This window comes from Lagopus leucura, unplaced genomic scaffold, assembly GCF_019238085.1.
Source record: "Lagopus leucura isolate 7727_CA_CO unplaced genomic scaffold, USGS_WTPT01 Super-Scaffold_100062, whole genome shotgun sequence".
Taxonomy (NCBI): domain Eukaryota; kingdom Metazoa; phylum Chordata; class Aves; order Galliformes; family Phasianidae; genus Lagopus; species Lagopus leucura.
The window spans coordinates 486,806-501,613 of NW_024962307.1; the positions used below are offsets into that span (position 1 = coordinate 486,806).

Here is a 14,808-nt window from a genome sequence, read left to right on the forward strand (position 1 = left end):
AGATCTCAGCTGGATCTGGCACGAATGGGTTGTGTTGCTATAGAATGAGGAATTCTCATCAAATCTGAGCGATGCTGCCAGCATATTTCTGAAGAAGGGGAAGTGTGGTTCTAGAATCTTGCCATTTGGTGTTGATAAGAAAATCCGGGATTGTAAATATTAGTGATTCAGAAGGCCTGGCCCTCTGCCTTTGGAAATGGTGCTGTTGAATTAAATGGGTTTAACCCACAAATCGTGAGGTCAGCTGCTGATTGCTTCATTAAGTAAAGCTAGATGGAAAGTTTCTGGCAGAAAGCCTGTTTTATTGACTGCTTCCCTGGGACAGTAAAGCATGTGTGTGCAAGACTTTGCTTTGCAGAGAGCTAAGAGATGCAAACCAGAACACCCACCCGCCCTGCTCACCATCTCTCTGAGGGCATGTTGCATGTGTGATAAGCTCACTGAAGTATATGAGCAGTTAAGGGTTATACTTGTGCTGAAGAACGTTGCAAAGTATACAGAAAGGTTTTTTTAATAGCTGGTTTGTTCCATGTCTGCGTAGTGCAGCACAGGAATCAGGCAGAGTGATTTTATGCAGCTCTTGAATAAGCTGTGTGGGAGCCAGAAAGCCAGAGGGAACCAAAGGCTCACTGTATGTCCAGCAGCTTTGGGCTCTGTTCATTTTATATTCACTGCACACCAGTGTGCACTCCTTAATGTGCAGTGAGAATTGCTCAGTGAGAACTGATCTCCAGGAGTTCAGTGAGTTTAATAACATATGTAAACATGACAGCCTTCTCTGTAAAGCAATAAATAATATTTAAAGAGGCTTGAATAAGTTCAGGACTCTCCAGTCCATGTTCAGAAAGAATAAATTTCACCTTTGTCTACTTGGCTGGAATGTCCTTTTGGCTGCCTCTGCGTTCAGGCATGCAGTGCTGTTAGGAAACCGGGGCACTGGGATTGAGGTGGAATTCAGATGGCCGAATGAAGCTTTTGATGTCTCTTGTCTTACTGACACTTTTAATTAATAGCACTGTGAGGAGGCAGGTTTGCTAATTGGAGGCACTCTGAGTCAAGCTGGCCAAAGCAGCACCTATCACTGCAGTTACCACCAAGCTGAGTGTGGTGTTTGGTTGTCCACCTAAGGACCCCTGCACAGCTGTAGCACTTGTGACAGTTGGAGTGGCTCAGTTTACCCCTTGGCATCAGTACGTGGATGTCATTACAGCCATTTAACAGTCAGCTGGTCGAGGCTTTGGGAAGAGTTCCTCAAAGATGCTGGGTGCCAGCTCCTCTTTCAACTGGCTGTAGGCTTCCTTCCCTGGCATCTTCCTTATTTACTGTATATATTGATGTCATTAAAAACAGTTTAATATTGCTACCCGTTTCCTGAGGTCCCAGAGAATTCTGAACGTGTCACAGGAGCACAGTGGATGCCTTTTGACATGGCTTAGCCAGAGCTGTGGTTTCACCTGAATGCACCTTTCTCTCTTACACACAGCTCTCCTGGAGCATCTTGGTGCCTTTGTGACAGGTCTGATGATCTGATACGTGTGCAGCAACTTTGCTGACTCCTAAAGGCTTTGTTTACTCTTTGTTTTAAGCAGAGCACGTCAGGAAAAGCTCAAAGGCCAAAGAGTCTTCAGTTAGGAGACAACAGGCTGACTTTGCTTCAGAGTTCTTCTCTCCAGCAGCCAACGCCTCTCAGCCCACCTCCCATCACTCCCAAAACCCCGAGAACCCACAGTAAGTTCTGTAATACAGCAATTGAGCCGTATGGGTTAATGTAACTTTGCTGAGGTCACCTCACTGGGGAGGGGAGGAGGGAAGTAAATCAAGTGGGATGGTGACAACACGTGCTACTGGAACACCTGAAGTGAATCCACTGAAGGGAACTGCGTCCATGCTGCTTGGTGGTTTTATTTGGCTTCTGAGCAGATCTCTGGCTGAATAGCACAACCCTGCAGGCTTTGTTAAACATTTTAAAGGAGATACTGCTCTGCAGCTTGGGCACTCACCTAGGTAATGTTACACTTGAAGGAAGAGTTCATCTTGAAGAATTAACAAACTGAGTAATTAGCAGTTACCTCTGCTAGGCTGTGTCATTAATTCATATGCAACATATGAATAAATGAAGCAACATATGAATAAATGACCAAGGTAAAAATGCAGCTGTATTCTCACCACTGCTGGTTTCCTGCTGTTCTTGATGTGAAGTTTCTCACTCTACCACTGCTCTGTTTCTTAAATGGATAGAAAATCGTATGTAGGATCTTCTTCTTATGTGGATATAAATTCAGAATCCAATGTTTCTGAATAACAAAGCGAAGAGATAAAACCTGTATGGGAGGTTTAAAACAAAAAGTACTTATTGGGGTAAGGGAGTAGGGAGGAGAGAACCAGGAACACAAAGAAATGTAGAAATACTACGTAAATAGAGATCTGTGAAAGGAATACAAAACCTCATAGCAAGCAGTTTTAATTGCCATCAGTAGCAGGACAGCTTCCCAAGAATTCTTCTGAAATTTCAGTACTTATCTACCCCATCAACTGGGGTTAAAATCAAAGTGAATTCTCAGGTTGAGGCCCTGGCTGAAAGGAAACCCCAGTGAACACTGCAGATGTGATAATGGATTCAATTTTCTGTTCTCTCAGGCATGCATTTTTCACATAAGCTTAGATTCATTTGATGGAGACAGAATCCTTTGGGGCATTTTGAACTTGAGGGAGATAAAACTTTGATTCTACTTTGACATCTCTTTTCAGATTTGGCTGCTAGAACAAATACATGGTCAATTCATTCTCCCACTCCTTTTCCTCCTACTTTAATGTCTTGTCTTACTCTTCTTCTAGGTTTTCCCTCATTGCAGTCGGATGGATTGCCAGCTGCTAGCCTGCAGAGCACCCCACCCCCACCTCCTCCCAAGAGCAAACCCTATGAGAATAGCAACCCGAGGAACTCTGTGGAGGTAAGGAAATGAGAGCTGACGTTTCTCTGGAAGGCAGCATTTGAGAAAGACACCAGTGAAATTTTCCAAGCTGCTTCTCAGATGGTGCTGCTTGGAACTTGTCGTTTTTCTGATTCACCCCCTGAAACCACAGAAGAATAAGAAGTTTTGAGAGAGCGCTGTCAAATGCAGCCCCATTTTCAGGTGGTGACTGTGCTATCCCTGATTAGGCAAACTGTGTGGGATGCAGCAGGGAAGAGTTTCCAAAACATGATCCACATGTAAAATAGTACAGTAATCTGGTTTACATACTGCCAGAGATGGATTTGTGGAGATATTCCACCCCGTGCCCTGCACAAAATAAGTCAAGCACCCCAAATCTTTACACTGGCGTCTGTTTGTAGTCAAAATGTTTTCACTATATGCCTATGCATAACTCACACCTATTAAATATTCAAAGGATTATGTAAGAACAAGGTTACGTAGCATAGTTGAGTCTTCTGCTCTTGTGTGGGGCTCTTCTGTGGCCATCTGGGGAGGTATCCCACTCCTTGCTTCATCCATAATTGGCACAAGGGCACTTAATCTCTTCCAATTGGTTCCTGTTCTGAATTTGTGCCTCATCTCAGGGATGTCTGTCCTTTTAGTTTCTTATTTATGGCATTCTTAGGTCTTCGAAGAGAAACATCCCCTCTTGGGAAGGTTGTTTATCATAGAAAAGCAACATATCTGGAACTCAAAGCAGAGCTTCAACCTTGAGTAAAATGCCTCAGCCAGGCAAAAAATGTCAGATAATCAGCATTGGAGACATCCAGTGGACACAGTTGTGTCAAAACCATTTCACCAGCTCCTGAAATGTTGCTGCTTCTGATATGAGAGTAGTTGCTTACCACTGCGCAGCACAGTTCCTTTTGGAGCCCTGACAGCAATGTCTTTTCCAGTGCTACTGACAATTGTGGAGTACCTAAGTAACAAGATATGGATTTTCACCAAAAGTAGTGAATTTGAAGAGTGATGACACTTCCCAAATACGTTACTTCCAGACCACAGAATGACAGTGCAGCAGTTGATCATTTATTTCTCATTGACAATGGCATCAGGTTTTGAAATGTGGGATAAGTGGGATGTTTTCTGCTTCATTTGCAAATAGACTCTTTTTCTCAGAAGGGGCATTGGAACTGATGTAGGTGGTGTGGATGGCGGAAACGTGCCAGCCCTGTGGGAGTTGCTGGTTCAAGAGGATTAATGAAAGAGCCCCCTTCCCTTGAGTATTGTAAGAAAACTAATTACTAACATGCTCTGGCTCACAACGTTGACCTTGGCTTATAGCCAAATGGATGGATTTGAGGGGCTGTAAAGAGAGATTGTAGAAGTGTTTTCTGAGGCGTTTGGCTCCTTTTGCTGTTCATGTAAAGTTGAGCGTGTCCTCATTTGGTTAAAATAATCATGAAATCTTGGTGCTTTCAGCTAAGCAAGGGGTGAACCACAGGAGTTTCTTCTTCACCTGGCCTTCATTTTTCATGTGTTTCCAGGATGTGCAAAGGGAGAACTTGAAAGGACCCATTTAGAGTGGTTTTGTGCAAGAATTCCACAACCCCATGTGTTGGGCAGGAATTCTGTGGCTTGTTTTAGCAGAACTTTCTGTTTATGGAGTTAGTTGCACCATTCTGATTTGGAAGCATTTTACATCCCTTTGGTGTGTGGTGCAATTCACCGGGAGGTCAAGCCAGCAAGATAAAGATGGTTGAATCCTGAAACCCTGAGAAATGGGTTTATTTCCATTTTACTGATAAAACTTGGGACACTGGGCAAATAACTGGCTTGGTCAGGCTGTGGGTCTGAAGCAAGCAAAGCATATTTACGGCTAAAGATTTCTCTAACAACTAAAACATGTCTGTTTTATTACCTCTGGGGGATGTGTCCTTCTTTGCCCCTCTCATTGATGGCATGAAGAACTGAAAGGATGCATTCAGAGATGTGATCCTGAAAGAACAATCAAGAAGCACAGGAGTTTTTGCTTTGCTTCTGTTTGGTCAAGCCAAATGTCTTTACTTGCCTGGTAATGGTTTGTTTTTCCTGTGTGTCTTCATTTTATCTTCTCAGGTTGCTCCACCACTACCAAGCAGACGTGAATCCAAACCTCCCCCTCCGCCCCCAAAAACCAGAAAATCCAGTGTCCTCTCATCAGAGCAAGGATTGCAGTGAGGATTATAGACTTGCTTGTCTAACAGCAAGTTCCTAGAGAGAGATGGCTGCTTTCTCTTCACTGACGTGCTGGGGTTTTCTACCCTAAAGACTATTGATCTCAGTTGCCATTCCATTTACTTCCACTGAAGTTCTCCCTGGAAAATAGCAAAAGGAACTCTGAGTGTAACTATATTCCCAACCTCTGATTTATTTTTCCAATAATGAGACACTAATCACAGAAGGGAAGAAGTCAGCCTACTGGAATTCTTATATTAGCCTTGTCTATCCTGAATTTTTTCGCTGATGCAATTTCAGCGGCTCGTTCCTAATGTCAAATTATCACAGTAGTGATTTGAAGCCAGTGCTTCACCGAGGTAAAGCCACACCAATATGAGATGTGTTCCGCAGTATTTTCACATGGGTTCATTCCAGCTTTATGCTAAAGCACAAATCCCTCCTCCTGTTGCTGTGGTCAAGCCCTGATGTGCATGAAGTGAGACAGATCGCAGCCGTGCAGCGTCAGGTGTTGGTGTGTGATGTGTGGTCTCTTAAGATTCGTGATTGCAGGCAGAGACCTGAGCATTGTGAGCAGGATAAGAAACCTCTTTTCTGCTACTCATCATATGTATTGAAGATGAAGTGCAGACGTTCTGCCTTCCCCGTTTCTGCTCAAGTGGTGGCAGTTGCTCACTCCCAATGGAGAGTTTAGGTTTGCCAGTACTTAATCATAGTTTCACTGTTGGTTCTGGTTTTAACACTACAGAGCAGCTGATATCCCTTCCTTTGTTGTGTTGCTACTTTGTTTTGCACCTGGAACAAAGGCTTCATCTTCATGCTTTTTAAATAGGGTGTAGAAAGTGACTTTTCTCCTGTGAATGTCTTAGAATGAATGGAGGTTGTGTTGATACCAGCACTGTATTGATACCAGCAACTTGGGGAGGATGGAGTGTGTACTGTAACACTTACTTTGGCTGGCCAGATCCTCACAAATAGAAATAAACATCATCCTCCCTCTCCGCCACCCCATTTAGGGCAATACTTGCACTTTGTTTTGTAGCCTCCCTTGGTCTGAGTTGTTCACAGCCACTAGACTTTAAGGAACCACTTGGACCTGGGATTTGTGGAAGACTTGACAATCAACCACCATGTTTCCTGTTGCTTGGATTATTACAGCTCTGCAGCTTTTTTTGCCTTGGAGAACAAGATAATTATGTTATTTATAAGTATGTTATTAATCTGCTTAATTATTCTCTCTTAGTTATTTATTTCCTACTCTCTCAGGATGTCAACAAGTCTTTTCATTTTATTTATTCTAAAGAAGAAAAACGTCCTGATCTTGGGTTTTAACCTTTAAAAATTCCTGCCTTTCCTCAGCTCAGATAGAGCACAAATATCTTTACTCCATGTGGCCCAGATGGGCTTTGTGCAGTGCTTAAGCTGGAAGGAAGTTTGATTGAAAGTTGTCTTGCAGCGTGCATTTCAGCACTGTTCTACCACAGAATTACCTAGATCATCCCAGCAGTAGCTTCAGCAACCCGTTCTTGCTGTGTGGAGCAGGACCTTCCTAAACTCTCCGTTTCAGAACTCATTGCTTGTGAGGAACATCACTGTTACCTTTTCAAGCAGCATAATTATTTCTGATACACCCCCCCAAAGTTGTCACTGCCACTTGGTGCCACATTTATTTCATCCAGCGAACAATATTGCTTGTTATCTGTCACTGTCATTAAGCTCCTGATTATTGGGTATAATTTATGGAGATGCATTTAAATCTCTGCTGGGGATGTTGCTCACAAGATACCATTTTTTGGTTTTGTTTTGCTGTGGCTTGTTTCTTTTCTTACAGCCCACTGCACCAATCTTCTGCTCACGTGACTTATGTGAGTTTTATTGCCTTACTGAAAAACTCAAGTTGTTTGAGATAGGCTTTAATTAGGTTTAAACTCTTTCAGATAAAAAGAAAGAAACCCTATTCTGGCTGTGAGGACCAAAGTTGCCCTTTCGCTTGTTCTTATGTGTTCCTTTGCCTTCTGTGTGACTCCAGTTAAGGAAACCTGCAGGAGCTGCATTTATTTTGCTGTGTGTATGGCTCTGCAAACAGATTGCACTCATTAAAGGGTCAGATCAGATTCCCATCACAGCAGGATGGAGACGTCGGGGAAGTTGCACTGCAGTCACAGTTGTGCTCACAGCAGCTCACATGCAATTGTCTTCTGGGCTGTTGCCTTCTCAGGGGAAATCTTTGAAACCTTTCTGGACAACCTGAGCATGTTTCAGTGCCTCTGCTGTGTGCTGTAGGACTTGTCAGCTCTGTGTTACGTTCCTGACCACAGATGCTGCCTGACTGGAACACCACAGGGTTTTCTCATCCTTCATTTTTGTCCACTTCTCCCTCTTGTAAGCAGTATCTCCCTTCTGCTGCTGTTGCACAAACTGAAGGATCCTCTGAAGCTCTTCCCTTGAACAAGAACTTTTCTCTTCAGGTAGGGTGAGGTGTGAGTGATAGAAACCTATACCTTAACACCACATTTTCTAATTCAGTGCCTTGCCTTTGTATCTGCCTGTTCCCTCATTCTGAGGTGCTTTTCCTTTCCAAAGGAGGTTTGCTTTTAACTCCTTTGGTAAGGCAGCAGGAAGCTCAGCTAGTGGCTTCTCATGGGCTGACAGCACAGTGATCTGGTTTGATCGATTCAATTCTAAATGGCATTTGAGTCATAATTGCCTGCTTTTCTGATCTCTTTTATTAACTTGAACTTGGAGATGTACCTTGTGCAGCCAGTGGGTATTTTTCCTGCAGCAGGAAGCTGGTCCATGCAGAAAGGCCTGGGGGAAGCCTGACCTTGGGAATAGTTCCTCAGTGTCCCTTTATGCAATGCTTCTGAACTTGAGGATGTTTGGTTCTGCCTGCCAGTCAGTATTACTGATTGTGAAGAGTTCTGTTCTTAGCTGATACAAGTCAGCAGAGCCTCCATAGAGCTACAGATGGGATTTCTGTGCTGTGCCTGAGTGACATGAGCCTTTGTTTGGGCCAGTTTTGGAAAACAGCATCGTCCTCTGTGTTGGGTTTTTAAAAGCAATTGGGCATTTAAGGGTGTGAGCACAGGGCCTGGCTGGTTTTAATTAAGGAGAATTTAGTGCAAAATTCTACCAGACCTCTGATTTTAAAACTTTTTTTAACAAAAACGTTCTGCTCTTTGCTACAAGTTCTGATATTTAACCTTCAGAGACTGTTTAAGATCTCACTAACTCATTTTCAAGATGAGAATCAGTGTTTCACATCACTCAATGTCATTGAAAGCATAGAACTGAAAATGGGAGTCCAAGACTGATCCGTAATGGCGATCTCCACGCAGCAGAAGTGAAAGCAAACGGTGGCATTTGTGCCCAGCTCCTTGCTTGGGATAAGATCGAGTTCCATGTGCAGCCTGCGGAGGAGACAAGATCTGAATCCCATCTCAAATCCACGCTGTCCACAGCTAGTGGGGAATTTCAAGTCACAGAGAGGATCTTTTTTTTTTCCTTTGGAGAAATATGCTCAACACTTGCTTTCTGGAGCTTGTAATTAAAACTCGTCACGCTGTAATAAATTCCTTCAAAAATGTTACAGGCTCTAATCCGCATCAGGGAAGAGAGAAACAGACAGTTTTCCATTTCAGTGGATTATTGGATTAGGAAAGGACACCGATTCCACTGAGAACAGCTCTGTGATCTGCAGCAGCAGAAATGCCATCGTGTGCATGTAGCAGTTGTTGAGAACCTGTATCCAGCCCCCACCACGCTGTGCAGCCCACGAGCAGCAGGTTGAACTTGCAGTGATAATGGCTCGGATTTCCTCTCCTTATTTATTTTTATAATTGTAAATGGAAATAAGAAGTTTTGAAATGTCTGTAACTTAACTGTAACCTTTTTCTCAAATGTAAAAACATTCCTGACTACTACTGGCTACCATTATTTTTTTTGTTTGTTTCTTTTAATTAAAAACTTCTCTATCTTATGTTTACCATTGCAGAGTACATTATCTAGTGGAATGGCATGAGCTTTTCCTGGGACTCAGTCAGGAAAATCAAACCACACATGGATGTGATTTCATTTCTTGCGCAGTAGGAGGTGGGCTGTTCAGAAGCACGTGAGGTTCGCCCAATTCTGCTCCTGTTCATGTTCTCATTAATCTTCACAATGCATTGCAGAGTGTATTTAACTGGTTTTGATGTGAGGATGGATATCCCAGTTGGAGCTGAGTGAGGTTCCTGGCGTGGTACGACCCCAGCATCCATGGTGTCAATGGATGTAGTCGTTCCCTGTTGGTATTGTAAAGATTTTAATGACGTGAGGAACCACAGGACGTGTTTGTTTTGAGTTCAGGAGAACATGGGTGTTGTGTGACACGTCCTTGTTAACATTTAGAGATGCTGCGTGTGATGGTTTAGTTAGGAAACAGCCACCTCTACAGACTGCAAATCCTTTTTGCCTCTTTTCATCCCCTGCAGTTGAAGCAGCAGAAAGTATGGCTTTTAAACTGGCTCTGAAGGAAGGGTAGGAACTAAACGTGGGGAAAGGAGGCTGCATCTCTCTGGGTAAATGGCATAGGATTCACTGTAAAGCAAGGTGTATAATTTTTTTTTAATGCATTAACTATTGTAAAGTTTGTAAATACCTTTTTAATATAAATGTAGTTTTTATGTGTGAACCAGTAAAAAAAATGAAGCATACAAAAGTCCTTCATGTGTGGTCTACTGATGTGTGAGCAGAATTCCATTCCAGCAGTAAAATTATTTGTAATTCGTAATGAAGTTGTACTACTGTTGAGATCAGGCAATGCCCAGACATTGTGTGTGGGAGTGAAACAAAAGCTGTCATTATGGAATGCAAAGCTGACCCCACAGAGCTGATTCCCCTCCACTGGACTGCAACGTGTTTTCTTTTACCTACAAGCAAGTCAGCTGGACAATGGTATCCTCCACTGTTCCCCACTAATTTCACAGTATTTATTCACGTATTGCAATCAAAGCAGAGGCAGGAGGAACTGTTTTCAACATTGCTTTGAAATTTTATTCTGGGACTGTTGTTGCCTTTGTGGATTTAAATCTTCTTTCTTCTGGCTTCTCCTTCGATCAGGCTTGCCTGTAAGCACACACCATATATTCTTTTAAAAGAGAAGAAAGAACTTTGATGATGGAATTTTAAAGCCTGCTCAGATGCTAACATATTCCTACTGAGGTCTCCATTGGAAGGAGGATTAGAATGACATAAATCTGACCCGACGTGATCTCTCTGCCACCTGCCCATGGATCTGATCATGCAGTATAATGTAACTGACACTTAGAATAGCCCTTTTCATCCCAAAGTGCGTGACCAGCTTTACATCTGTTAAGGGGCCCATCGCCACAGCAGCTCTTAGAGGGCAGCCCAGCAGCTGCAGAACACTCCATTTTGGCATGAATTTACACAAAGCATCACTATGCAAAATGTCTCCATCAACTTAAGCAGCTGGCCACGATACCAAGGGGAAGAAAGCTGTGCTTGCAGAAGTGTTACAGGGTGTGACAGTTGTCCTGTTCCCATCTCTGTATACATTAGTTCTTTTTGAATGGAAACAGAGCTCCTGTGTCACATCCTGCTCTTCCTGGTCTCCTATTTGTGCATCTATTTATGTTGTTCCCTTGGAACTGAGAACCCAAGGTGTTTTGGGTAGGAGTTCTCGGTATATTATTCTTTCCCTTTTGTATCTCAGCTCATTGTATTTCTGTCCTCACTACTGGCAGCTCCAGGAAGTGATGAAGGCAACCTGCAAAGCTGTTTCCATGGGCTGGTTCGTTTCCTGACACCTTCCCTCTCACTGCATAATGCTCCCGTGTCAACTTCAGCAGTGTGTTAACATTGGAAAACCTACATCTGGAAAAGCTTTAATTTGTTTTCAGCATCATTAAGCAGCTAGAAGTAAGAAAGCCACACATTTCAGTCTATACCACAGGAACAAGGTATGCCAGGCGTGTGCTTGAGCGTGTATTCAGAGGCGAGAGTTATGTAATTGAAATTTTTTTGTTTGGGCTTCAAATATTAATTGTAGATGGAGAGTTGCAACTTTAGGACAACTCAGAGATATTTCCCAGAAAGTGAGGACCATCTGGGCAGGTCAAGGTGCGGCTGTATTGTTTGAAGAGCACTCTTCTGCTTGAGAGTGTTGTTTCTGTGGCAGATCGTGTGTATGTGAAGTCTCTGCTGTCACTGCATTAGAGTGTCTAATGGAAAATACATTTCCCAGTCTGGGGACCTTGGGAGCAGCACTTCCATATGGCTCAATCCTTCAGCTGGCAAAGCGTGCCTTTGAAGTTAAGCATCTGCGAATGCTGCCTACATTTGTATGAAGGAAGTATGTGCTTGACTTTATTTTGGTTTTAATTCAGTAAGTAATGACACAGTTACAGCAGGAGCATCAAGATTAATGTGGTCATATTCTAGCGCCGTAACTTGGACATACTGAGAGTGATGCAAAGCTGGGGTTGCCACGTGTGAACTAAGCTTTCCTGCCTCTTCTACCCCACCGCTCGCACCCCTCCACCCCGTGCTTTGCCAGCCTGGACTGGTCTGAGATTTTCCCACAGCAATTAGAGAAAAACCACGCTACTTACCACGTTTTCCTTCAGATTGCTCAGCCTGGGATGCTGGTATGATCCAGGGCATTCAGCCTTCTGTGCTTCCCCAAGATTTTCCATTTCATTTGCAATCTGAATGGGGAATAAACACAGCCTTCATGAAAACAGATTTTTCTCCGAAGGCAAATCTCCCCAGGTTAAAGGCAAAGTTTCTACTGCACAGTTGCATTTACCTCTTTCCTACATGTTACACTTGCTTTAACAGCTGTAGAATGTTGGAATTGTGGTTACAAGGGAGTACATGTGAAATATTAGAAAGCATCAGAAAAGCCATTGGTGGACAGAACCTTTCCCATCTGCTCTGTGGTTTGAGTCCTTCAGTGAAGCACTTGCCATCGAATCCCGCACCAGCTGCCATTGCCACATTCTCATGGAGATGGATGGATGTTGTCACAAAGCAGCTGATCAGAAGGGCAGCTCAAACAAGGGGCGGTGAAGTCAGGTTTGACCTGGAATCAGGCTTCCATGCCTCCTTTAGAGCAAACTGACGAAGCTTTCCGTCTGTCACAGAAGCACTGCTGTGTGCAAGGCTCTCTGTTGCTGTACCACCACAGCACGGTCTGCTTCCCAGTTCCTACTTGACACAAAGTCTACATGTGTGTTGTATAATGCACACCAGTGTGCTGAGAGAGAGACTCCTGTATAGTCTGTCACCTCTGGTAGTGCCACGAGGCTTTTTGCTTGCATCTAGTACGGATAAGGGATCGGAGCAAAAGCAAGAGCTGTTTTACAGTCCTGAACTTACCTCTCGAAATGATTCCACCAGATTTTCGGCATTCCTTTTTCCTCCTGGTTGCAGGCCGTAAGACCAGTGTTGAGCCAAGCAGATTGCCACAGACGTGGTAAACAGGAGGACACCAGCCAAGATCTTCCTGGACTTCTCCATTCTGCGATGAGAGAACAAAGCGTATTTCTGATCCTGCGTCATCACAGCTCAATTTTTATCTTACAGAATCACCCCGGTGGCACTGTGCCTACGCGTGGGTCACAGCTGGGTTCTGAGCCCCTCAGAGCGTGGATCACCTCATCACAAAGAGATTTGACATCCGAGACATTTGGATAGAGATCTAAATTGGGATTTTTGAGCACCCTTTCAGAGCTTTAGGAACCCCTGGACCTCGAAGGTTCAGTGAAAATCCCTGTTGATATTTGACAGACAGGTTTGGTGTAGCCAGTTTCTGTTCTAAGAAGTGCCCTTTGCAGTGCCTTCTAATGCAAGTTCCTTCCAGTGCAAGCATCTGTAAGGACTGAAAAGTTGAAATGGACATGGCTGTTCAAGTACATTACCTGCTTGCAGAGAGAGGCTGCAGAACTGCTCCAACGCTTCCCTGCTGGAAAATGTCCCGTGAATTGGCTTCTTGTCTCCATTTATATCCAGCCACCCCACCACCAAGCCCTTCACAGCAGGTAACGCTGCCTCATTCTATCCTACGGGCTGCAATTTTGTTCTTAAAGTTGCTGTCGTGTACTAAAGAAGTAAAGCACATAATTGGAGCAGCTGGGTGTAGCTGTTACCTACAGCTGTTTTCTCTTAGAGCCATGAAAGTTACAGCTTTCCTTTTAAGAGGCCGTAAACCTGATGTTCAGACCTAGCTGGCTGCTGTTGCCCCATGGAAAATAAATAGACGGTCTTTCAGTGGCTTCTGGTTTTTTACCAATAAGCAAAAGCTCTTCTGTGGGTTTGATTTTCTGAAGAGTTCCTTACAGGGGTTGAAATGGATGAGGAATTTGGTTTATTCTCTCTATATCAGAAGGAAACAGACCTTCAGTGCATAAACAAGAGGTTGCACCAGCACGTGGCATTTTGCATGCTCTTCTGCAAGTCATTAATGCTTAAATAAAAATGCCTTCGTGTTCTGTGCTCTACAAAATGCAAAGCAGTGCTAAATGGATCAAATAGACCCGATGATGAGGTTGTGAGTGCTGAGGAAGGGGCTCTCTCACTTGAATAGGACCCTCTGTATACATGTAATGGAGAGTCCTGTTCATGTGGATATATGTGTATATACAGATGCACACATATATGGGTGTGTGAAGTTAGGCATTAACGCTTATGGAGCTTTTTGTTGAGACTTCATGCACTGCAGCTTTTGAAGAGGTCGTGGTCGCCATCTGCATTCAGAAGTCAAATTCAATAATTTTGATGGCAGAAACCTGTTTTTTTTTGTCCCCCTGGCCACTGTTCCGACTTGCTCTGCACTGGTTTATGTGCAATTGGGTGTATCATGTTTAGTGGTGTTTAAACATCCTCTCTTCCTGCCCCTGTGACCTCTTTGAAATTAATGGATTAAATGTAATTTAATAAGTAAATAGTTGAAGGAGAATTTAGTGACTGCAGCAAAGAGCAATTCTTCCTGCTGTAATGCTCCTACTCACAGCAAGAGGAGCCAGCAGCAGTTCAGCTGATAAACTGATCAAGCTGTGAAAATAGCTGGTTTAAGTGGGAAAAAGGTTACCTTAGCGTAGGCAGATCACTTGAGAAGGGAGATTTTCTGTTTTATGACTGCTTCCTTCCCTGCTCTTCCTAGCAGAAATTAACATTACAAAGGAAATGGAAGATTTTGCTCATCCTGAAAGATGTCATTTAAAGAAGGGAAGGGGCCTGCTTAGCCAGGTAATTGCACCTCTTATTCACCCACCATCTGAAGCCAAGTCTGCCAACCTGCCCTCGCTGGCTGCCAGCAGCTGTGCTCCTCAGTGGGGCTCCTTAGAGCTGCTCCTGCAGCACAGCAGAAGGAAGCGCAGTGGTGAGCAAACTGTTCCCATCTCATGTTCAACTCTGGGCCCAAGTTACATAAAGGAGGTGGGAGGTTGGGGAGAAGACTACAGCTGGTTCTGGTTGCCCACAAATACTTCCACAGCCCCACGTAAAGGAAACCAACAGAGGACTCCGATTTTGGCAGAGGTGGAGCCCACGTGGAAGGCTGATCCAAGGTCTGGGAGAGCTTCAGTCAGAAGAAATCAAAGAGTAGAGCTGGGTTTTGCACGTCAGCTCTCCGTCTTTTCTAACTTCTTGTCCTTCTAAGTAAAATTAAGTA

The 14,808-nt window shown here is 43.8% G+C and overlaps 2 protein-coding genes across 4 annotated transcripts in view; one reads left to right on the plus strand and one right to left on the minus strand.

The window, feature by feature from the left end:
- Nucleotides 1–9,903, plus strand: part of DOCK5 (dedicator of cytokinesis 5) — a 70,113-nt gene extending 60,210 nt beyond the window's left edge. For both annotated transcript variants that reach the window (XM_042886768.1, XM_042886769.1), the window contains 3 exons: nucleotides 1,590–1,728; nucleotides 2,836–2,951; nucleotides 5,034–9,903. In XM_042886768.1, the coding sequence (XP_042742702.1) occupies nucleotides 1,590–1,728; nucleotides 2,836–2,951; nucleotides 5,034–5,135 (357 nt within the window). In that variant the 3' untranslated portion in view covers nucleotides 5,136–9,903. The remainder of the gene's footprint in view (nucleotides 1–1,589; nucleotides 1,729–2,835; nucleotides 2,952–5,033) is intronic.
- Nucleotides 9,904–10,141: 238 nt separating this feature from the next.
- GNRH1 (gonadotropin releasing hormone 1) lies at nucleotides 10,142–14,759 on the minus strand. 2 transcript variants are annotated; one of them, XM_042886773.1, is made up of 4 exons: nucleotides 13,058–14,759; nucleotides 12,516–12,657; nucleotides 11,747–11,842; nucleotides 10,142–10,238 (listed from the first exon to the last, which is right to left on the minus strand). In XM_042886773.1, the coding sequence occupies exons 2-4, from the start codon at nucleotides 12,654–12,656 to the stop codon at nucleotides 10,197–10,199; spliced, it is 279 nt and encodes a 92-aa protein (XP_042742707.1). In that variant the 5' UTR covers nucleotide 12,657; nucleotides 13,058–14,759; the 3' UTR covers nucleotides 10,142–10,196. The 2 variants fall into 2 exon arrangements, with proteins under 2 accessions (XP_042742707.1, XP_042742706.1); XM_042886772.1 differs by having other exon boundaries at nucleotides 12,516–14,759.
- Nucleotides 14,760–14,808: the final 49 nt, after the last annotated feature.

Bases quoted from the DNA above. Each gene is read 5' to 3' on its own strand.
- GNRH1 (XM_042886772.1), bottom strand. From the start codon at position 12,698: ATGACGCAGGATCAGAAATACGCTTTGTTCTCTCATCGCAGAATGGAG. The intron at 11,843-12,515 runs GTAAGTTCAGGA...TTCCCCATTCAG, and splicing joins TGGTGGAATCATTTCGAGAG to ATTGCAAATGAAATGGAAAA. The intron at 10,239-11,746 runs GTAAGTAGCGTG...GTGTGCTTACAG, and splicing joins GCAATCTGAAGGAAAACGTG to GCAAGCCTGATCGAAGGAGA.